This window comes from Giraffa tippelskirchi, chromosome 10 (genome assembly GCF_054371585.1).
Source record: "Giraffa tippelskirchi isolate mGirTip1 chromosome 10, T2T-mGirTip1v1.2.pri, whole genome shotgun sequence".
Lineage (NCBI taxonomy): Eukaryota > Metazoa > Chordata > Mammalia > Artiodactyla > Giraffidae > Giraffa > Giraffa tippelskirchi.
Window position 1 is genome coordinate 10673844 of NC_137284.1, and position 24019 is coordinate 10697862.

A 24019-nucleotide genomic window follows, 5' to 3' on the forward strand; every position below is an offset into this window, starting at 1 on the left:
ATCACACGTCCCTGATCCTGCCCCCACTGCACACTCCTGGTGGAGAGGCCCTCTATCTGAGCTTCTCCTTTTCCTGGGCTCTTGCTGCCCTGATAGACATGATCATTTTCACGGCTGCCCAGGGAACTCATCAGCTTTGGGGTCAGGGTGGGTGACAGGTTCCGGGCTAGCTTCTGGCTGGACACCATTCAGTCTGAGCTCCCTGCTCAGAGCTGGCACCTGGTCCTCTCTGGGGCCTATAGATGTCCTGTCACCCTCCCTACACACACCCTCTTTTGAGGCTGAGGACTGAAGCCAGATGCACCAGACTTCCCTAAGCCAAGAATTGCAGGAGTTAGGGGGTGTGGCTGTAGTGAGGGGAGGAAGTCACCAGGTAGAAGATATCCCCAAAACCTCCACTGAATATGACCGTGAATTTTAAACCCTCAGTAAACTCTAGAGCACTCTGTCACTGTTCTGCAGTAAACAAACCTGAGCCGTATTACCAAGGCCATGCTCTCTGCTGGAAGACAGAGCAGAGGTAGAGAAGGCATGGATGAGGTCCTCGTAGTTCACCAGGCCCCACTCCCTGATGAGGAGTCGGAGTTCTTGTGGATCCTGACATGTCCCCGTCCAATTTCTTGCTGGAATGGCTCCTGGCCCATCCGGATAATCCTTCATTCGCTGTTTACTCACTTGGCATCTCTTCTGAATTCTAAACTGTCTGCATCCAGCCGGCCTCTGCGGCCCCTGCCAGCACACTCTCCCTGGCTCACTCACGCATTATCTGTTTTTATTACAGTCAAGGTTGAGGAGGCTTGCTCGTGCTAAGCCCCTATTTTCAGCTACTTGTAACTTTCCAAAACAATTCCCCTCGGGCCTCCTCTTTCACCGGCCTTGTTCCTGCCCCAAGTGAGGCCAGAGGGCTTGTGGGTGCCTCCGCTGCTTTCTGAAGGACACTCAGAGAGACTGTCTGGAGGGTATGGGGGTAGGGCCACAGCCCAGCTCTCCTGGGAAATGAGGGGCTCTCTTTCCTCTCCTTTTCCTTCTTTCCTTCTACCTGTCCATCTCATTTTCTTTTTCTTGTTGGAAGGAATGAGCTGCCCCCATTCCCAAGGTGGGTGGCCTGGAGTGGGGGAGTTTTCAAGTGAAGAGAGGGCAGAAAATTCAGCATGACAGGAAGCCTGGAGCTTTGCCTGGCTGTCTGGGGTTCAGAGTTTAGCTCACTGGTTTTGTGTTGCTTTCTCCCACACTCTGCCTTTTTCTGGCTTCCTTGTGCATGTTGGGTCGAGACGAGGAAGGGAGGTGGGGTAGGCACCAAAAATGTTCCCCTTCCCATGCCCAAATAGCCTTGGGGCTGGTAGGCTCTCCCCTTGCCCTGCCACCCCTCCCTGTTTCCATCTGCTCTGCGTGCACGTGGAGGGGTGCTTCCTGTGGAAACCTGTGACTCCAGCTTTCACTGTTTTCCACCTTGAACGTCATCTTGCAGCCACCAAAGGATGGTGGGGGAGGTGCTGGGGCATGATACATTGTGGTGCAGAATCAAGTGGGAGGAGGCAGGATTGGGATGGGAAAGTGATGGCAGATGTAGCCCCAACCACCCCCAACATTACTGCCTCATCTTTGAAAGAGTGGTTGCACCCTAGTCAGCACCAGAGACAGGGCCCTGGGTGAGTCCTCGGATAGCCCACCCACCCCTTCTTCCTGCTTCTACCCTGTCTGGCCCCAGACACCCAATCCCCAACCTATTCTGAGACTTTAGAACATCTTAGCATCTATCTGATGAGGATGCTTTAACTGAGGCCAAGGGCTGGACCAGTTGAGGAAGGAAGGAAGGAGCAAAGGTGTGTGGGTAGGAGAGGTCTCTTGCCCACTTCTCTCCAAGAAGTACTTGGAGAAGTTTGTGGGAAGTGGAAGCCCTTTCCCTTTTGATGTGGAGCAGTTTTAAATTCTTTACTGAATTTGCTACAGTGTTGCTACTTTTAAAAAATGTTTTGGTTTTTTGCCATAAGACACGTGGGATCTGAGCTCCCGACCAGGGATAAAACTCACACCCCCTGCATTAGAAGGTGAAGTCTTAACCACTGGGCTGCCAGGGAAGTCCTCCTGGCTGCTCTTTATATTTCGTGTTCATTCATTTCTTTCTTCCCTTCCGTCTATCCTTGAAGCAACTTATTTTAAGGCTTAACTCCCATGGGGCACAGAGTTGAGGCCTTCCAGACTCCAGGTCCACTGCTGGCTTTGTCTCTCCTCTGCTGTGTGTTCTCAGGCAAGTATTTACCCATTCTGAGCCTCAGTTTCCTCCTTTGTGAAATGAGGATAAGAGGATTTACCTTCAGAGGGCTGCTAAGGACCTGAACATGATTCAGTGTTGAGCATACACTAGTTACTATGATTAAAGGCACTTGGTGAGGAAAGCAAGGCCTTGCGATCTGAGGATGCCCCAAAGAGGGAAGCAGTCTAGGTTAGGAGGATGTGAGGGTAATGGGACAACTTTGGAAGGGCTGGATGTGGGGAATGTGAATGTCACCATCAGACTGTCAGAGCAAGTGAATTCTGGGGGAAAGAGCCTGTGTGCCCAGATTCCTAGCATGTCCACTGGTTTCTCTATGTTGTGTCCTGGGACGCGGGCTGTGGGAGACCCGAGCAATGAGGAGAACCCCATAGGCCCTGCTTGAGGGACAGACCTACTCCCAAGAAAAGGAAGTTGGACAGAAGATAGTTAATTCAAGTTTGGAGAAGGAAGAGACTGCTGTGAGCCCTTGTCATCAGAGAGGGCTTCCTGGAGGAGGTAAGCTCATGTAGGGCCTTGAATAATTTCATGCATTTGTTTAGCACTTATTTATCCAGCTTCTCCTGTGCACCAGAACTTGGGCTACAGAGATGAGTGATCCGGGGGTCTCAAACCTCCAAGTATTCCCAGTGGGGGAAAGACATGGAAATGCTAATTATTAATCCACAGGGATGAATTGCCATAGTTACAGGGGAGGTAGAAAGGAATGTGGGAGGAAATGAAGACCATCTTTGTCGTCTAGAGATCTTGGGAATAAAAGGAAGAGAATAGATGGTAGAGAATGGAAGGAAGGGCCTTCGAGGCAGAGGGAACAGCTTATGTGAAGCCTCAAGTGTGAAAAAGGTTGGCCTTCGTGAAAGAGGGAAGTGGGGTGTGGCTGGGCCGTGCAGTGTGGCATGTTACAAAATGCTCCCACATGCTTCAGCTCAGAGGAGGGCAGCCATAGCAGGATCAAGGCCAAGTTGCCTTAATTCTCCACACCTATTTCTTCCTCTGCAAAATAGAGATAATATAAGGTTGAGGAGATCACATGAGATGGTGCTTATAAGCTTCCTGGCACAGTATCTGCCACAAAAGTCACATGTTCAACGAATGTTAGCTATTCTTTGATCCTGATGATGCCCCAGCAAGAGAGGTTGGGGTTCTTATCATTAAGTGGAGGTAAAACACTGAGGTCCAGAAGGAGACTTGCCCTGGGTCACTGGCCAGGTGCAGAGGTGGGACTTGAACCCAGGTCAGTTGCCTCCAAGTTTACTTCCTGTCCCACTGCTCTGCCACAAAAGACAAACGAGGTCCATGGGGAGAGGATTCCAGGCCATAGAAGGTGCATGAACAGTTCGACCTCATGGACAGCAGAGTGGGCTAGGTATCTGTTCCTGACTGTGACCGTGGGTGTGTATTCACTTTTGTGTATGAGAGCATGGGTGTCCATTCATGGGGTAAGTCAGGACGGCTTGTGTATATGTATGTATGTATGTGTGTGTGTGTGTGTGCACATCTGTGCAAGGGGGAGGGGGCCATAGATATCTGCGCCAACGGTGAGTCCCGTGACTTGTGTGAGCCATGTGTGTCTCTGGCCTGTGTGTGCGTACCTGCTCCCCCTCTGGCTCCCCTCCTGTTCCCCCTGGGCAGCTGTGAGCTTGCCTTCAGAAGTCCATTCCGTCTCCAGCAGCTCCCCAGGGCATTCCAGCAGCCGCAGCCTGTTTGATTCTATCCATCTATAAATCATGGCTTGCTGAGGACATGAGGAGGAGTTGGGAGTTGGGAGTTGGGGCAGAGTCCTGGCAAGGGACGGGGTCAGCTCTGCGGTTCATATCTGAAGCCCAGCCTGGCTTCCAGCTGTTGCTCCCCCACCCCCCCACCCCCCCCCACCCAATGCCTCAGCTCTCCCCATTCCTTGTCATAGGTGTTCACTGAGGTTTGCTCTTCTTAAGCCCTGGGCCAGGTCCTGGGGAAGGGGTCAGGAGTACACAGGATTGAGTGAGACATGACCCCTGGCCTCTGCTATCCTGTGGGGAAAACCAAATGTGTTTTTAGTATTTCATTCTCCACTCACTGAGGGCCAACTCCATGTCCCAGATGTCTCTAATGCAGGACTCGATGTGGTAATGTTATGATAATAGCTAGCATTTATTGCCTACTTATTCTGTGTCAGGCACTGTGCTAAGTGCATTGTATGTGTTAATTCCTTTAAACCTCGCAATAGTCCTATGAGGCCTGTACTATTCTAGCCCCTGTTTATAGACGGGGAAACCAAGGCACACAGAGAATCAGAATTTGAGCCCAACAGTCTGGCCCCAGAGCCCTGGCACTTAATCACTGCACCCTAAAAGAAGGGTGCACGCACAGAGTGATGCAAGCTCAGAGGCAGGAGAAATTCCCACTGGGCAGATAATGGAAGGCTTCCTGGAGGAGGTGCTTTTCGTCTGGGTCTAGAAAGATCAGGACTTGTCAGGCAAAGATGGGTATGGGGGAAGACCAGAATGGATCCTGGTGTGTGTGTGTGTGTAAAAGAGAGAGGCTCTCAAACTGTCACTGCAGCCCCTCCCATCTCTTCTCTCCCATCTTGCTTGGGTGACAAGGGAGGTAACATATGCAAACACTGGGCATTCAACAAATATTACTGAGTAAATATTTGGCCTGTCACAGAGGTTATGGGAATAAGCAAAGCCAAAACAGCCCCTTCCTTTATAGTCTGGTACACAGTAGGCACTCAATAAATGGCAGCCTCTATTATTATCTTTATCCCTAGAGGCTTGGAGTTCCTCCTCATGCATTCTTTCAACAAGCATTTATCAAGCACCTACTATATGCCCAGCTGTCCTTGGTGCTGGGAAGACTGGTGAACACAAGGTCCAGCCCCCTTCTTGTGAAGCTGACATTCTAGAAGGGAAGACTGTGTGTGGACATCTTGTCCACCCACCTTCAGAGGGGACCACTTCCTTGAGCACACAGGTTTTATTTACCCTGAAAGCTCCTGGTGGGACGGCGTGGTCAGGACCATGGTCTCTGCCCACAGCACCTGGCGAAGCCCACAGCACTCCATCAGATGGTCATCAATCCTGGGCTCTGACCCGCTGACATGGTGGCCACAGGCCTGGGCAGAGGGGCAGGGACATGACTGAATTCACGTCTCGCATCCTGGCACCCCTGGGGCTGGACCCCAAAGGCCTGGCTCTCCCTGTTCCTGGCTCACCCTGCCTCCCAGGTCTCCTGAAGTCATCTGTCTGCCCTTGTCTGTGTCTCACCCCTGGGACTCAGATGTCTCCTCTGCCCAAGGGTAGGTCGTGGAGCTCAGCCCTGTCAACAGGCTGACTAGGGCTGCATTGTTTCCCCAAATGTTAATATGCTGACACTAAGGGGACTTGAAACCATGTATGTCATCGGAGGAAGGGTTAGAAGGGCCGGGGCGGCTTTGCCTGGAGAAGACCGGAAGGGGACATGAGAGCTGTCGGCGGGGATTTGGAGGCCTGTCATGTGGCAGAGGGAGCCAGCTTGTTCCCAGCAGCTCCGCAGGGCAGGCTTAGGATCGCGGGGGGAAGAGCAAGGGAGACAGGCACAGCAGCCCTAGCTACCATTGCCTGTTCGTGGAGGGTCTGCCTCCCACAAAAGCAGCTTCCTGTCCTTGGCAGGGCTGCCCAGGGGGTTTTTTCATTGATGGGGCCTGACTTCCGAGGTCCCTTGCAGCCAAAAACACAGTGACCCCACGGTCTAGGAATGGTTTCACTCTGGCTGGCAGGCAAGAGCATGCTTGCCCCCCTTGGTGGCAATATCGCGTGCTGGCCGAGGGCGTTGTGCCACTTGTTTGTGGTATCAATGCAGTTTCACACTGGCAAGCATTTTGTTTTACCCTAGATTCAAGGACTGTTCAAGGGTTGCTTGATGGGGAGTGGGGGGGTGGGCAAGGAATCTTTGGGAGAGAGGTCAGCTGTGTGGAAGATGATAGCATCCACACATGCTGCAGGGGGTCCTAGGGTCACTGATCCAGGAGGGTTCAACTTCCCTTAGTAGTATTTCCCTTTCTTCACATGGGACGTTCCATGGATATGAAACCGGGAAATCAGGTTCTTTTGGTTGCAAACGGCTTGAGGGGACAAAGCCCTATCTACTCAGCATCCATGTCTGTCTGTGGCCCCTGAGAAGTCCCTGGGAACCCTAGGTGTTCCAGAGAACACCCTTGGAAAACCACTGATCACCCTCCTTTGTAGTGGGTGTGATGTCTGGGCAAAGAGTATAGGCTCGAAGTCAGACTGTCTGGGTTTGAGCCCTCGCTCCACTACGTACTAGCTGAGTGACCTTGGACAAGGTATTTGACCCCCTTTGTGCCTCAGTTTCCACACCTGTAAGATGGGGACAATCTTAATGCTCCCCTCAGCTGTTGTGCAGACTAAGTTGTCACTGCATGTGGAACACCTTGAACACCTGTTCCTCGTCAGAGCAAGGACAGCTCAGCTCTTCCACACAGGAGGGCCCTGACATCTATGAGGCTTAGTGCCTTGCAACCAGTGTCACACATCTGGTTAGTGGCCAGAATAGGGCCTCAGCCTCCTTCCCCCAGACTCCAAGTTTGGTGCTCACTCTGCATGCCCACAGAATGCTGACTGCTTAAGACACGTGTTTTCTGGATCGCTGGGGACCATTCAGAGGGGCCACTGGCTTCTGGGATTGACAGGCTCTGTCCTCAGGGGTTCTTCAACTTACAGCACAGGTCAAGGAGCAGTTTCTGATAAGGACCTTGTTTGGCAAAGAGAAAAGAGAGCTCCAGGGAGGTGACCCCATGGAGAATTGCCCCGTGGCCAAGAGATGTGGGGCAGGGTGAGTGTGGAGAGGGCACCAGAGCAGAGGAATCACCTGGGGTGTAATTGCCAACCACAGCTCCCAGCTCATGAGCTTGCTGACTCCCCCTCTGATCCTGCCCTCCTCTGCTCAAACACCTTTCATGGCTCCCACCGTCCACAAACACAAGGAACCCCTCAGCGTGAAAGACAAAGCCCCTCTCCATCAGGCCCTACTCTCATCCCAACCCGGCCTCCACCACTTCCTTCCCATCCCCTAGTCCAGATCTTCCAACAACACGCCTGACCATTCTTCCCCTCTCATGCCTTTGCTCTTGCTGTTCCCTCTGCCCAGGTTGTGCTACTTTCACATTTTGTCCCTCTCCCAGACCACACCAAATACCACCTCCTCGGGGAAGCCTTCCCAGATAGCTCCCTAGTCCAGCAATCACTTCTCTGTCTGTGCTCTTGGAGCTCTCTGTACACCTGAGAACTGACACTGCTAACCCTAATAATAATCCTTATCTGTTCAGTCGCGTCAGTCGCATTCAACTCTTTGCGACCCCATGGACTATAGCCCACCTCTGTCCATTGGATTCTCCAGGCAAGAATACTGGAGTGGGTTGTCATGCCCTTCTCCAGGGGATGTTCCTGACCCAGGGATCAACCTGTGGCTCCTGCATTGCAGGTGGATTATTTACTGCTGAGTCACCAGGAGAGCCCCAATCTGTATCTACTGAGTACGAACAACTCCATGAGTGGGTGCCAATATTATCTTCACTTTATTTTTTTTTAATGTGGTGGTGGGGGATTAATTATTTTATTTTATTCTTTTGACCATGCTGTTCGGCATGCAGGATCTTAGTTCCCCGGCCAGGGATCGAACCTGTGCCCCTGTGGTGGAAGCTCAGAGTCTTAACCACTGGACCACCAGGGATGTCCCCTATCTTCACTTTGTGGAGAAAATGGAGGCGCTGAGCAGTTAAGACACTTGTTCAAGGCCACACAGCTATTAAGAGGCAAAGACTGTACTCACACCTGAGTCTGTTCTCGGGTCTTCTGGAGTCTTGAGCTTCAGCCTGGGTGTCTATCTGCCACTCCCTGGTTCTAGGACATGAGCCATCCTACGAACACTTAGCTGAATTCTCACCTGTCCGCTAGGCCTCAGGGTCAGTTCTTAATAGACAGTGGTCGAAGAAAGCTCAGCCCAAGAAGGGATTTTATTTAAAACTGAGTTCAGCAAAGGAAGGTCTGCTCTCCCAGCCCACACAGCATCCCACCTCCAGGCCCTCCCCGTGGGGGCAGGGGCAGCTCCCATGGAGAGAGCTGGAAAGAGTGCTGGCCCCATTCCCAGAAGCTATGTCCACACATCTCTTGGCCCCAGGGTCTGGGGGCCCTGGTGGTGTGGCCTATGGTATTATGGTCCCTCCGCACCCCCTGGAGCCTGAAGGTTCAAGATGGAAGCCTCCCATCTGGCCTGAGAACCATGACACAAGTGGCCCCTCCAGCCTCAGCAGAGCTGTGCTCCTCTGCTGGAGGGAGGGAAGGGCAGGACCACTTCCCTGGTGTCTGCAGGCTGTCCAGGCCAGAGCTCCTGGGTGCTGTGGACTCTGAGGTTGACAGTGAGCTGGGTGCAGTGGCTTCCTGGGGGCTGAGGCTGGGGTCTCAGGACAGGAGGAAGTGTAGATGGCCTGGCAGGTGGACAGGGAAGGGCCTGGCAAGAGTGGCCTTTTCCCACAGCTTGGAGACTCCAGAAGTTGGGGTGGGAGGAGTGGAGCCCAAGTAGGATTCTGAGGAGACCAGACAACAGGACTGGCTGCCCAGAGTGCTGCAGTCATGGTGGGAGGCAGCCCGAGGGCCCTGAGTGCTGGGGCTGACCGCTGGGCCCTCCTCCATGAGGCCCCACAGCAAAGCGACAGGGACCAGGCTCCCAGAAGCTAAAACCGCAGGAACCGGGAGCAGACAGATATCGTTGACTCTTAATTACCACCATCGCTGAAACCAAAAAGCCCACGCAGGCTCCTCTGTAAATAAACAGTGTCTCCTTGACTTGAAGATCCGTCCAGGCGCACGCATATTTACAGAGCACGTGTGATCTGTGTGGTCTCTGTCGACTCACTCCCCCACACGATAATCTCTGGTCAAGGTTCCCCTTCCTTACATTTAGGTTTGAGCTCGTGTTCACAACCACCTGTGAGGAGGGAGGGAGGAGGGTTAATCCACATTTACAGGGGGAGAAAACCGAGCGGTTAGGTGACTAAAGCTGCATAGCTAGCAAGCAGTGGGATTTGCACAGAAACCTGGGCTTTGGCTCCCAGGGCAAGTCCATCAAGGTTCCCACCCTGGAAGCATAGAGCCCCTGCGCTGTTAGGATGGAAGCTGCAGGGCACTCCCTCCCACTCCCCCACCCTGCCGCCCCGGGAGCATATAGGGACGTTTCAGGGACGTTTCGAGGGAACAAGGTGAGGCTGAGCTGAGGGGGGGGGGCGGTGGCAGGGAAGGACTGGAAGCGAGCTCAGGGACTAGGGCATGGGAGGACAGGGTGTGTGGAGGCCAGTTGGGTGGGCTTCCAGCCCAAAAAAAGCTGAACTAAAGGGGATGAGGACTGCTCAGGGGGTTCCAGATTCCCTCTTTGACTACACATGTGGCCGGCACTTGAGGAGGGTCTGTGAGGGCCCATAGGGCACATGTCCTCAGAGGGGCTGTGGGAACTAACCCATTTGGCAAATGAGGCTGGAGTTGTGGCTCAGAGTATGTTGGGGTGGGGGGGAGGGGGATGGAAGCATTCTTGGCAGAGGCTCTTTAAGAGGTACTTGAAAGTCCACGGGGGCTTCCCTGGTGGCTCAGACAGTAAAGAATCTGCCTGCAATGTGGGAGACCTGGGTTCCATCCCTGGGTTGGGAAGATCCCTTGGAAGGGAGCGTGGCAACCCACACCAGTATTCTTGCCTGGAGAATTCCATGGACAGAGAAGCCTGGCGGGCTACAGTCTATGGAGTCACAAGAAGTCGGTCACGACTGAGCAACTAAGTACAGCACAGCGCAGAAAACCCAGTGAGGTCTGGGTAGGCCAGGGGCACACTTGACCTCTCCCTTTCGAGGCATGAAGTTTGGGGGATGGGAAGTACCCCATGCAGGGTCCATGCAGTAAGGGACTGGGAGAGACCTACCAGAGGCACCCATTTTACAGATAAGGAAAGGGAGGTGCAGAGAGAGAAAGAGACTGCCCAAAGTGAGCCCGAAAGGCAGAGCTGAGTGTAGAAAGTGGGGCGCACAGCTCCCAGTGTGGGTTGGGCAGCTGTTCGGGATGGGGGGGGTGGCTCTGGGCTGAAGGAGAATGGCTGGCCCTGACCAGAGAGGGTCTGACCTGTGCATGTCCTCTCCAGGGGCGCCCACCCGTGATGTCCTGCTGGTCTCTGCCATCATCACCGTCAGCCTTAGCGTCACTGTCGTCCTCTGCGGCCTCTGCCACTGGTGTCAGCGCAAACTGGTGAGGCTCCTAAGGGCCCCCCGGGGACTCGGCCTGGCCCTGCACCCCGCCCTCCTCAACGACAGGCTCGTGAACGCTCTCAAGGGCGCGCGCCCACGACCCACCTGCCCACAGAGCCAGGCACACTTCCATGGAAATTCACACCGGGCGCTCTGTGTATGCTGGGGCTTGGTCCTATATGTCTGTGTGCACACCCAGAGCCACACACCTAGGCACACACTGGTGGACAGACAGGGGTCTCACGGGCATTCGCACGCTCGTGACTACGCGCACACACGCCCCACTTCCCGCAGAAAGGACCGCAGGCACACACGCGCAGACTCAGAATGGAGACCCTCCTTCCACCCAGCGCCGCGCGCCCACTCCCCTCTGCCCGCGCGTTCCCGCCACCACCCAGGGCTGGGCGTGGCCGAGCCGGGCCTCCTGTCCAATGAGGAGGCTCCGCCTGTCCCTCCCTGCCCCCTCCCCCAGTGCCCGCCCATCCATCCTGGTTCTCGGGGTTTGTACAGGCACAAACGGCTTCTTTTCATTTTTAACGAGGGCTGGGAAATTAACGAGCAGGATTAGGCCATCAATAAGTAACGAAACCGTCAGGAGGGACATTCATCACCGGAGGGAGCCGGGAGGGGGAGTCGGCCTGAATCACCCTCCTGCACCCCCGCAGCTCCCCAAGGGTGGCTGCCCTTGAGGCAGCCCCCCCATTCCCCCTTCTGCTGCCCCAGTTTAGAAGTGCTGCGAGGTCTTTTAGGACTGCAGGGGGCACCCCCGGAGGTGGGCCCAGAGGTGTCCCAGGTGTGGGGCATTTCTGAGGCTTCGGTGAAGAAGGGTCCCTGGCAGACACCTTCCATGCCCCAGATCGAGGATGGTGGGAATGAGGGCAAGGTGCCACATTTTTCTCCCTGCCAGATCACAGAGGGGCGAGGAGCAGGGAGTGCTGTGGCCATGGGTACCGTGTAGGTGGGGGCTCCATGCCTCAGTCCTAATGAGGAGAAGAGGCAGATACCCCTGGGGCCAGACCCAAGAGGCCAGCATGCTCCCTTCAGGAAAGGCAAGCCCGGGAGTTGGGGGTGTTCTTCTTCATCCCTGGATGTGCCGTTTCAGGCAGCCCTGTTCCCTGGGGAGGAGCCACGGAGCAGGCCAACCCAGCCCCATGCGCAAGAGTGTGCGAGTATGTGTGTGTGACTCGGGCCCACTCCTTTCGTGCAGGTGCCAAGCTGGCTGCCCTGCATTGTTCCTGGATTTCCTGTCTCTGTGTCTGTCTCAGAATTTCAGAGGAGGTGGAGGAGGGGGCTTGGCCACGTGCCTGTGTGTGCCAGTGTCCTCAGAGGCCTGGGAGGGGCTGAGCCTGCACTGCAGCCCTGTGCGTCTCGTTGCAGGGCCCCTTAGGCTGCCCGTCTGTCTGTATTTGAAGGCAGGGGACTGTTGTATGAACAGGCACTGCTGGTGACCTTGAGTGGGGGGTCTTTTGTGCTGGGGGTGTCAATTTTGAGGACATTAGTGCTGTGCGTGTGTGTGTGTGCGTGTGTGTGTGTGTTTGTGTTCCACCCTGCACGGTGGGATGTGGATCATCTCATCACATCCCCATGTAAGTGCTGCAGTGTGTGTGTGTGTGTGTGTGTGCATGCGTGCATGTGTGTGTGTGTGCGTGCGTATCTCTGTGTTTGTTGAGGGCCTCACCCCCACTCACCTGGGGACAGGAGTTCAGAGATGACAGCTTTTGTAGCAGGTGGGGGGCTGTCACTGCAGGAAGTGCCTTGGGAAGCTGAGAACTGCAGAACCTTCCCTGGCCCAGCCCTTCCTCCCAGCCTCCAGCCAGGAGCTTCCTCCCGGGTCCAGACCAGACCGGCACGTGTCGCTCTTTGACTTGATCCTCTGAGCTACTGCTCAAACATTACTTTGCCCAGGACCCTCCAGTCCTGCCACCCTTTCCCCCCTGCCCTTCCACCCGGGTCTCAGAAGCTAGGGAGCTTTTTGTCCAGATTGTCTCCGTATTCCACGGAAGGGGCTTTCAAATGCACCTACCCCCCACCCCCACACAGTTGCTGGGCTCTCCTTGCCTTCCTGTCCCCTCAGCAGCAGTGACGTGATACCTGACAGCCCAGATCCCATTTCCAAACATTAATAACTTCCTTAATCTCCAGCTGGCTTTTTCCGGATCAGCCTGGCCATCCCCCTCCCTGCTAAGCAGGCTGGGGGAATCAGGCTCATTGGGAGCCACCTAAGTCTCCAGTGGGGGGGTGCTTCTTAAATGGCACTGGTGGTAAAGAATCCACCGGCCAATGCAGCAGACGCTGAGACCTGGGTTTGATCCCTGGGTCGGGAAGATCCCCTGGAGAAAGAAATGGCAACCCACTCCAGTATTCTTGCCTGGGAAATCCCATGGACAGAGGAGCCTGGGAAGCAGGAGTCCATGGGGTCACAAAAATGGGCCACGACTGAGCACTTGTCAGCAGCAATGTCTCCAGGACCCCAGCTGGGGTTCCTCTCTGCCCCATTTACTTCCCCCTGACCCTTAAAGCAAGTCCTGCCTTGGTGCCTGTCCCCCATATGCCCCAGCTCCTCTGCAAAAGGATCGTTGCAGCTGAAGGGGAAGCTTCCCTGAGCTGTGGCAGGAAGATGGGCAGGCAGAAGCTTCCAGAACACCCTGGGTGAGCCAAGTGGCTGGGCTTGGGGCAGGGGCAATGGACCAGTCTTAGAAGAGGGTGCTGGCCAGAGCAAGTTCCCTGAAGACCAGGAAGAAAGAGGAAAAGGGGTGAGGGGTAGGGTGGGGACTGCCAGCAGATGCTCCCTGCCCCAGGCTGCCTGAACAGCTAGAGAACCGCGGGTCCGGGGCTCCTGACTGAGGGTCCTGCCCATGAAGGGCCCTGGGCCACCACAGAGGTGCTCCAGGCTCCCCACCTTCCCAGGTGGAACTAGGAATTGTTTGGGGCTTGAACTTCTGGGTGACGATGGAAGGGACCAGAGCTGAGCTGAGAGAGGGCAGCTTTTGTGGACCCAAGGGATCCAGCAGCTCTGTTGTGTTTTTTTTTTTTCCACTCTTTGGGTTCTGGCTCAGAGCATCAGCCTGAGGCTGGGATGCCAGAGTGAGTGGGGCCCCACACTAAGTACCAGAGCCCATACAGCCCCTGACATTGGTGGCTACATTCCCAGGGGTGAGAGCTGAAGTAGGTAAAGAGAAACATTAAAGCCGTGATGAGAACCTTGAAGGGTGAGGGATGGGGGCTCATCCAGGGATGCCACACCATTTCAGAAAGGAGGAAGGGAGGCCAGAGAGGGCGAGGGACGTGAGCGGGTGACATGGGGAGTGTGGGGCACTGCTGGGACAGGACCCTGGTGCCCCCAAGGTACAGGGGTGCTGGGGGGTGGCATGAGGGCCCTCCCTCCAGCCCCACCCCTCTTCCTGCGAGTTCCACTGTTGTTGTCCCTCAACAGGCAGCTCCGGTCCCGGGAAGGGGCTGCAGCTGGCAGGAGCGTCGGGGAACACGGCTGTGCGTCTTTTATTTTGCTTTAGGGAGAATGGAATAATTGACTGTTGTGGCTATGGTCTTGGCGCACATGACGGGATGTTGGGGAAATGTATGCCTGCTTGTGTGTGTGCGTGTGTATGTGTGCGTGTGTGTGCGCGTGCGTGCGTGTGTGTGTACGCGGGTATGTGTGTGTGTGTGTGTCCCTCACCCTACTCCACTGGGCAGGGGCAGGCCAGTGCCCAGTGGGTGACAGCCCCAGCCCCTGCACTCCCCCTTCCCCGCCCGTGAGGCAGGCCCGTGGCCCCTGGGTGCGCGTGAGGAAGCTCGGTGGCCGCCAAGAATGTTAATGGTGCCGGGCTCTGCAGGAGCTAAATTTAGAAACCCAAACCGAGAAGGTGAATGGTGCTCACCTTCCCGGCAGCAGGCCCAGTCACCGCTGCAGCCGTGGCCCTTGCCTCAGCCGAGGGACCTGGCGTGCCCACCCTGTGGTGCCCGTCATCCTGCCTGGCCCCTCCCTCCACTCATGCTGGTTGAGGACCTCTAGGGGGCTGAGCCTGGCTGCCCCCAGCCCCAGAGTCCTTGGGCAGCCCCGTTTCCTTCCTACAGCGGTGGGTCCTCAGGCCCTGCCCTGCCTCATAGGCCCAGAGCAGAAGCGCCTCAAGGAGCCCCCAGACAGTAAGGAACCCTGCCCCGGCAGGACTAGGCACGGGCCTTCTCCCCGCCCCCGCCTCTCACGTCACTGGCCACTGCCAACCTTGCCCTGCAGGATGCCACCCCCACCATCTGGGGGCAGTGACGTGGCCCGTGTGACGTGGCCAGGCGCCTGAGAGCCGTCTGTCCATGGCAGAGGGAGATATGTTTCTGGGAGCCGAGCCAGAGCCCCAGGAGACAGGCAGGCGGGAGGAGCCTCGTCCCTGGGGGTCAGGGATGCGGTGCAGGTCAACGGGGCGGGGCATGGGGCCCAGGAACTGCCAACCGGGGAGCAGAGATGGGTGGGGGCCGGCACCCCCGGCTGGTGGTACCCTCACACGTTGGCCCTGGCCCTTGCCCCGGAGGCTGGGCTCCCATCCACTCCCCTCCCCGCTGGGACCTTGCTCTGGGCAGGCAGGCAGAGGCCAGGCCGTGTCTCCCAGGAGTGACTCCGGTGCTGTCTCCACAGGGAAAACGCTACAAGAACTCCTTGGAGACGGTGGGCACGCCAGACTCAGGGCGTGGGCGCAGTGAGAAGAAGGCCATCAAGTAGGTGTCAGGCTTCGAGTCTGGGGTGGGGCACGCAGGCAGTCCAGGTGGGAGGAGCCCCCCGGGTGTGGTCACAGGCAGTTTCCCCCTTACACCTGGGTACCACCCTCTCTCCGCCTCCCACCCCCATATACGCCTTCCCAGAGCCTCAGAGTGACTCCAGGGCTCTGCCTTCTCTGCCCGTGCCTCCCAGAACCCTCTCAAGGCTCCAGAGCCCCCAGCCCTATCTCTGGCTGCCGTCACTCCCAGCACGGTCTGCCTCCTCCCTCAACCTGGGTACTGGGTCCTCCATCAACCCGCATATCACACTCATGGTCCTCCAGCCCTGTCTGGCTCCCCTGCACCTCCAAGCTCTTCCCCCAGCTGGGGAGCCCCTCTTTGGGGGGTGAGGTGGAGGGGGCTCGGACCCCACTCATGTTCTGAGGGTCACCTGGAAAGAGAACAGATAAGAACCCTGGGCACCCCGGCAGAACCCGGTGCTGGATGGCTCTTGGAAGCAGAGCGCTGGGGGAGGTCTCCCTGGTCACCCCGGGTCCCCTGGTTTCCCCATTTGGCTCTGCGATCCCTCTTCAAGTGGGCAGGTCTGCCTTGCCCTGCAGACCACTCCTGAGGGTCACTGGGAGACACTGGGATAAGCTCCCAACCCTGCCACTGGGGACTCTAGGAACTGGGTGGGGGGAGAGGCCTCTTCCTAGAGGGCTCTCTGCCCTCTGGCCTGATGGATTGCCCCCTTCCTCTCTGCCTAGCCCCGGCCTTCAGTGAGAGGCGGCTGGGCACCCTTCCATCTTAGCCTGCCAGGGCCGAGCCTGCCAGCTAAGGGCTCTGCCTGGAAGCGGGGCCTCCCCCAGCACACCCTTCCCTACTCAAGACCCTACTGCTCCTGCCCACACCTCCCCTCCTGCCCTCCTCCTGGTCCATCTTCCTGTCTCCCTCCTTCCCTCCCCGCCCCGCCCTGCTCCTGAGGGCTCCCTCCCTACCCTTCCTTGGGGCCCCCCTCCTCTTTTTTCATCTCTTGCTCTGACCCTGTTTGGGGCCTTCACAGAAGCTGTGGGTGTGTGTCTATGGGGGGATGGGTAGGTGGAGGGGTGGGCCAGGCAGAGGTTGGGGGTGGGGAGGAGGCTCGGGAGGAGGCTGCCGGGAGCCTTTGAAGCTGGGTTTGGTTGCACACTCTCCAGTCTTCAAAGCTGAGAGCTGGCAGGTCTCAGGGGTTGTTGCAAGAGCCCAGGCCCCAGGCTTTCGGAAGGAGGGGAGGGACCACGTGGGGGAGCACGGGGCCAACCCAGCTCCTGTGCAGCCTCCAGGCCTGGACTCTAATCGCCTCTGTAGCCACGGTCTGAGCCAGGGGGCCTGTCTCTGCCAGGTGACCATCACCTTCCTGGATAAGGGTGTGTGTGTCCCAGATAGTCCTAGAAAGGGCCATGAGAGGAGATGGGATACCAACAGTGGGGAGAGTGGGCAGCAGGCTCTGCGGGCTGGGACAAGGTCCACAGGTATCAGACCCTCTACCCCAGGTGAAGGAAGCCACCTTTCATGGCTACATGCCCCCAGGTCCCTAGCCTTTGGCTTTTGCCTGGGCCCAAGCCAGTGGGCTTCCCTGGTGGCTCCAACGGTAAAGAATCTGCCCGCAATGCGGGAGAGCTGAGTTCAATCCCTGGGTTGGGAAGATCCCCTGGAAGAGGGAATGGCAACCGATTCCAGTATTCTTGCCTGGAGATTTCCGTGGACAGAGGAATCTGGCAGGCTACATGGGGTCACAAAGAGTCGGACAGGACTGAGTGACTTAGACACACACACACACACACACACACACACACAAAGCCAGTGAAGCGGCAGGAAGCAGGGTTTACCTGCTGCACAATCTCCCCATGGGCTTAGGACCTCCTCCCAAAGGACCGTGTTATCAAGGATTCCGAGAAGCTGAATCCTTTAATAGTTGTTTTTCAAACTGTTAATAGTGTTTCTCAAACTGTGTTCCTCAGAGCACTCGTGCCCCCATAAAAGACTGATAGTGATCCCATGGATCCAGGGGTCCGCGACCAACTAAGTTTGGGAAACGCTGATATGCATGGGTACATTAAAGGCTCTGAGAAGACCTGCAGTAAAGGAATCAGTGTTTTGTAAACTTCTTTAATGAAAGAGCCTTTTCTCTGGGACCACTGTGCAGAACCTGAGGGGCTGTGGGGCTCCTTGGAACACAGCGGAGGAGGCAGGCCTGGCAGTGATGACCCTGGCTGGATCTTTCTCCCCAGGACCCTGGGTGGGATGGCCCTCGATTTTGGAGATCTGAAGGGGACAGAGGAACAAAGACCTTCCAGCTGCTCCATTGCTCTGTTACGCTAGGGGAGGGGACCAGAGCATGTCTCTGGCAGAGTAGGGGATAGGGTCTTCGGTGGAGAGAACCTCCCCGGGGAGTCCCCCACCACCACTCAGGTTCCCTCCCAGTGGCCTCCCTTGCTTCTCCCACCCCTGGCCCCCGCTGCCCCCACGAGCTGGCTCGGGGCTTGGGCCTTGGACCCTGCATACAGAATCCCCTGTGAGACATTTCCAAGGCACTCTGGACTGGCAGAGACTCTCCACACCGGGGAGGCCCAAGGGGGCCCTGCCCACCCTCAGGCCCGGGGCGCTGTCTCCTCCTGGCCTGGGGAGACATCTCAGCTCCTCTTCCTCTTTTTCTCCTTTGTTCCCCAGTCTGAGGCTAAGAACCAAGGTTGAGGTCAAATGCTGGGGCTGATTGGCGGGAGAAGCAGGTCCCCCGAGAACAGGCTTCCTCTATCCTCAGGGGCTGTGCCTCCTGATGGTGTCCGCCCCCCTCAGCAGGGCCCTCACCTTGGCCTTGAGCAGTGGCATGGCCTAAGCACATGCCACGCCCACCCCCGACACACCTCCCCAAGCTCCTTGCCCTAGATGCCTTCCTGAGGGCTCAGACTTGACTCCTTTCTGGAATGTTCCTTTGGCCTGGGGGTTGCCCTCCTCTCCCCGTGCTCCAGTTCTGCTCTTGAGGGGTGGTCCCAGGAACCCGATGAGCTGGTGGAATCCCTGGTCTTCGACTCCTGGGTTTTCCAGGCCACACCTCCTGCTGAGGCTTCTGCTGCCCACCCCCAAGGGAGATCCCCACCTCCTCTGCGCTTCTAGCATACCTGCTTCTTCGGCAGGACGTGTCACGGGGCAGGAGAGGGGTGGGGAGGTGGGCACGCAGTCCCCTGCAGACCCAGCAGCTCCACTTTGGAAAGAGACAGGGACAGGCCAAGAAAACACCAAGGGCCGAGGCTGAGTCTGCCCGTCACCCCCCTCGCCCAGAGAAGGGCAGTTTCCCTCCATGCAGGCCTCAGACCTCTACCTGAAGGGCCCCTGCTGACCCTGCTCACACCCTTTTCTGGGGTGACCCAGCTACCACTTTTGCAGTGAGCAGAGGGTGCCTTCACTTCAGCTGACATTGGGACAGTCTCCTGTGAAAGCTGTATCCCAGCCTTTCCTGAGGCAGGGAGAGAGCAGAGGAGGCCAGGGGGACCTTAGGTCAGTGGGAGGGAGAGAGACCAGCCAGGAGTGAGGCCTGTCCCCAGAGTGGCTCCCTTAAGTAGATGGAAGGGCGGGGAATTTCAAGTCTTCCAGAACTGGTGCCTCGACCCCAGCATGGGAATGCTGATGGTTCAGCGTTTGCTGCCAACCTTCCAGCTTGACAGGCAGGGAGACCGAGGCCAGGAAAGGGGGCACCTAGCGGGTAGGCAGCAGGGTCTGATCTACCTTCCAGTCATTTCCAGCCAGAAACCAGCACACCCTGTCCTCCTCCCCGCCCCCATACCATCACCATCCCACCCCAGGCTGCGTCCCAGCCCCTCCTCCACCCCCACCTCCTCTCTCACCATCTTTCTCTCTCCTACCAGCTTCCGGGGTGCAAGGCTCCAGTCTGCCCGCCTGCAGCTCGCCTCCTTTCACCGACCTCTCCTGCCCTGGAGCGCGTGTGTGTGTGTGTGCGCGTGTGCACGTGTGCGTGGGCCACCCGCCTCTCTTCCTCCCGCAGGCACTGACCCCTGGCCCACCCCATCCTCAGTTCCCCCCCGGGGGCCCGGCCCCTCTGCCCACACGGGACTTGCGGCTCTTGTTTCTTCTTGTATCTCCCTGTTTTCTCCCCTCTCTCTCTGCCCCTCCAGTGATCTAGACAGAGACTTTTGGAATAACAATGAGAGCACAGTGCAGCAGAAATGGAGCTCCTACCCTCCCAAGGAGTTTATTCTAAACATTTCACCCTACGCCCCTTATGGCGACCCACGACTGTCCCTCAAGTGAGTGACTTTACCTGGTTTGATCATATGTACCCAGTACCCTCGCACGCCCTCCCTCCCCTTCCCGGCCCCTCATCCCACCTCCCCACCCCTGCACCCCATGGGCAGGCTGACCATGGAGACGAGCAACCCCTCCTGCCACCCCTCCACCCTCTCCTGCCTGCCCCTCTCCCGTCCCCTCCCCCAGGGCCAGCCACCAGGAGCGCCCCCCACCCCAATCTGCAGCCACACCCGGCCCCCCAGCTGGTCCCCACGGCCCCCACGCCCTCTGTGCAGTCAGGATGGGGTTGCCCGTTTTTTTTTTTTGGATCCCTCCTCTCTCGGTGTGGCTCGCTTTTTCCTCCCTGCTGTGTGCTGCTGCCCTGGCTGCTCCGGTTGGTGGTCGGTGGTCTCTCGTGGAGGTGGTGGCGGTGATGGTGGTGGTGGTGATGAACTCTGACTAACACGGCTTTCTCTCTCTCCCTGCCTTGGGGCCTCCTGGCCTGGACAGCCCGCTCTTCCTCCGTCGTTAACCCTTCGTTGTCCTGTGGGATAGACTTGGAGGTGGCTGCCCTCCCCCACCCCCGCCGCCCGGGCCCCAGGCGGTGGGGAGGGGCCCCCCTCCGTTGTCGTGGTGCGTTGTTCTCCGACCCCAGCCCGCCCCGTCCCCTCTCTCCTCTCTGCAGGCTCCGCTGGTGACCCATTTGCAGTGCTGACGTGTCTCTCTCTCTCTCTCTCTCTCTGTCTCTTGTCTGTCGGTCTCTCTCTCCTCCTCTCTCACTGCCTCTTTCTTCCTTTTATCTGTCGTTGTTGTTTCTCCTCCTCTGACCCCACCCCACCCCCGCCCCCACTTGTGGCCTGCCCTCTCCCCCACCGCCACCCCCGGTTGCCCCTCTGGCCCGGCTGCCTCATGGTACGTCCAGTGGCACCCTCCTGGCGGGCGCCAAAGTGGCCGCTGCGGCGGGGCTAGCGGTGGATCGGGAAGGCCGGCTGGGGGAGAAGCCGGCAGCGGCGCCGCCACCCGGAGAGGACACCTTGAGAAGCGGCGGGGCTGCCCCCAGCGAGCCGGGCAGCGGTGGCAAGGCGGCGGGGAGAGGCCGCTGGCGGACGGTGCAGAGCCACCTGGCCGCCGGGAAGCTCAACTTGTCCAAGTGAGTGATGGCCCCACGGCCGCCGGAGCCGTGAGCTCAGGCCTGCCCCCCAACCCCCCGCCCCCCGCCAGTGTGGACAGCAGGACCCCTGGCATGCCCGCTGCTGCCCCCAGAGGTGCCGTCCTCGGCCCCTGGCTCATCGCATCCCTTCACAAAACTCCCATCATCCTTGCCATCCGGCACGACTGACTCAGCCATGCACCGTGCATCTCAGCCTCCGGTTGCCACCCCCATCCTTTTCTCTCTTTGCCAGCGACCAGGTCATTTCATTTTCTGCCCCCAGGGCAGCTTCATTTCCGTCCTTGGGTCATCCCATCCTCTTTGACTGGCTGCCCCATCTCGACCTCCATGGGCACCAGGCCACAATTGTTAGCCACTGGACCATCCATCCCTGGGGAGCTGGCCCAGCCTCAGCCTGTTTTCTGCTGCTCATCTGCCACCGGGCCTTCCCTCTTGCAACCAGCACGAAGCTCTAGACCCCAGAGGTCGAGCCATTTCATCTTGACCATCAGGTGACTCCATTGGCTTGTCCCAGTCTTGCTTGCACCATGACACCATCTGTTCCTTGGGCCTGCTGTGAGCAGCTGGGAGGTCCCCATTGGCTTATCCCCATTGGCTGTCCCGGTCTTGGTCGGTGACCTGTCCCGCTCTCAGCTGTCGGGACTGGATGTTCTTGGAGGTTGGGTTGTTGAGCCCCAGCTAACTTCTCTTTTCTGATGAGGGTGGTCTGGATGTCAGACAGAAGAGCCGTTTCCCTTTTAATAACTTCCGAGCTGGCCAAACAGTCAGTCCAGTCCCTCCCGGGAGCAACAGACATAGGGTGGGCCTCTCTTCTCTGCAGATGTTAAGTTCCTCACTCCCCCTGTGGGGCAGCCTTATTCTCATCTTGGCTCTTAGAACCTTCTATTTCCCCACAGCTAAGCCTCCCAAGCTCTAAATCCTTTGAACTATGACCATTCTCACCTACTGGGATGTAGGTTCCATTTTTGGCTTTTAGAACTGCCTCATTCCCAGCTAATGCAGGAGCCTCTCACTTAGAAGGCCAACAGGCCTGACCCCTTCTTGGTGGTCGGGCTGGTTCTCTTCGGCAAACCTGTGGTTCCCACCAAAGGGACCACCGAGGACCACCACACTGAGACCTCGTTTGCTCATTGGCCTGAAGAAGCACAAGCCAATGTGCCCCCTGACGTGGAGCCTCAAGAAGGCCCCAGAGGGAAGCCCCACCCTCTTTCAGAGAGCCAGGCACAGCGCCCCGCCCTCACCATGTGACTCCGGCCACAGACTCTAGGCTGGCTGAGGCCTCCATGCCATCCGCTGGCTCCAGGCCTGGAGGAACCGAGTTTAGTTTCCCTGTGACTGAGAGGTTGTAAATTGGACTAATTCTGGATGTGATAGAAAACCAAAATGAGGTCAGCGAGGAGGAGGAGGCGGCGGCTGCCCCGATGCGGGCCTCCTGGCTCCTCAGCCTGCCCCCGGGGAGTGTGGGCCCACCCAACCAGCCAGGCCAGGGCCTGGCCCAGGGGTCGCCCTGATGCCAGGCCTGAGCCGGGCGAGGCTGCCGCCCCTTCCGAGACCCCAGCTGAAGCCATATTCTGCTTTTCTCTTTCTTCCTTCCTTTCTGTCCTTTCTTTCTTTCTCTCTCTTCTTTTCGTTCTTACTTTCTCTATTATTCTCCGACTTTCTGTCCCTCTTTTGCTCTCCCTCTTCTCGCTTTCTCTCTCTCAGCCCACAGGGGCAGCCTAACTGTTGTCCTTTTGGTTCCCAGGGTAGGCTCAGGGGATGAGCCAGGCTGTCTGGTTGTGGTGGTGAACGTGGCTCCAAGGGCCCTGGGGCATCTCTAGGGCAGCTCGGTGCAGGTGGTGGTGGGGAGCGGGTCCTATCTGCCCTGTGGCCCCAGACCAGGAGGTGGCAAGCTATCTCTCTAAGAGATCTGATAGGAAATAGGCTTTGCAAGTCAGGTAGTCTCTTTTATGACTACTCAGCCCCACTCTTGTAGCCCCAAAGTTGCCATAGACAACCATGTAAATGAATGCCAGTGGTTGCATTCCAGTAAAACTTTATTTACGAAAACAAGTGGAGAGCCAGATTTGGCCCACAGGCCGTAATTTGCCAACCCCTGCCCTGGACGACTGAATGAAAAGACAGAGGGAAGGAATAGAAGATGAAGAGGGTGGGCCCCCTGAAGCTCTGGCCCTGCAGGTGCCGAAATCTCTGGCCAGGAGACAAAGCAGACAGGAGGCCAGGGGTCTCTGAGACCTCCTTCTGCCTCCATTTCCTGAGACATCTGTAGCTTCCCCTGGCAAGGGAGCAAGGACCAGTAGCATATTTCCCTGGGCCTGACCTCATTAGGTCCCCATGGCAACCCTGTGATGGAGGCAGCTCAGAATTTTTACCCCATTTTACAGATGAGTAAACTGAGAGGTAGCCTCCTTTTCCCAAAGTCCCTCAGTGAGGAAGCGGCAGAGATGGGGCCTGAACCCTGGGTCTCTCTGACCCCAGACTGCCTCTGATGAGCCATGTCCTGTTCGCAGCGTGTTTCAAAGATGCTGGTGGCCCATGAGGCAGGTGCCCTATTGCAGATGCATAGAGGACAGGATAATTACCCTGTTCTTCATCAGAACTGGGGTAATTCGAGTTCCGCCAAGCCACCAGCCAAGTGGTTTCCTGAGTCCCGTTCTCCAACTGGGAGTCATTCCCAAGATACTGAGAAAGGAAACTAAGCCTGGGAAACAAGGAACCCCAGAAGGGTTCCCCGCGCCAGAGCCCGAACCCTGAGGTAGCTCCGGCCAGAGGGCAGAGGTCCCCAGCCTCCGAGGACAAAGCAGGACAACTGTTGGCTGCTCCTGACTCACCATGCATTACTAGGCCAGCTCCATGCTGGCCTGGATTTCCTGGCGTCTCCAAAGGCCAGTAGTACTTAGAGCACAGAGGCGGACTTTCTTGGGGCCCCCCAGTGAGGTGGCGGGAGGGGGTGGCCCAGCTCCCTCCACCCACTCCCGCTCCAGCAGGACAGGCAGCCACGGGGCCCTGGGACCCGCCTTCACCACGCAGCCAGCCGCGCAGCTCCGCGGCCCGCTCAGACCAGCACAGAGGTCGGCTCAGACAGGAGGTATCGGGCACTAGCTGAGCCAGGGCCAGGGTGGGGGGCTGGGCGGGCCACCCTGGGGGCCTCTGGGTGGGCATGGGGCCCGGCAGTGGCCTCCTGGGTGAGTTGGTGGTAGCGACGGCAGCAGTGACAGCTCGGATGGAGGCCCGGCGAGGTATTCCGACAGAGCACGCCTGGCACTGGGGCCTCCTCGTTCTGGCCCTAGGCTTCTTTCTCCTCCACTGTGATCCCTTCACCTGCTTCTCCTTTCTCTCCTCTCCT

General features: G+C 57.6%; 1 protein-coding gene and 1 non-coding gene across 2 annotated transcripts in view; one reads left to right on the top strand and one right to left on the bottom strand.

Moving 5' to 3' along the window:
• Positions 1 to 7912: 7912 nt before the first annotated feature.
• Positions 7913 to 7984, bottom strand: TRNAG-UCC (transfer RNA glycine (anticodon UCC)). Its single transcript has one exon. It is a non-coding gene; the product is annotated as a tRNA-Gly (tRNA).
• A 2399-nt stretch (positions 7985 to 10383) lies between these two features.
• Positions 10384 to 24019, top strand: part of SYT7 (synaptotagmin 7) — a 35058-nt gene continuing 21422 nt past the window's right edge. The window contains exons 1-4 of the mRNA XM_081531135.1: positions 10384 to 10536; positions 15163 to 15242; positions 19391 to 19522; positions 20425 to 20652. Coding sequence (XP_081387261.1) covers positions 10384 to 10536; positions 15163 to 15242; positions 19391 to 19522; positions 20425 to 20652 — 593 coding nt within the window. The remainder of the gene's footprint in view (positions 10537 to 15162; positions 15243 to 19390; positions 19523 to 20424; positions 20653 to 24019) is intronic.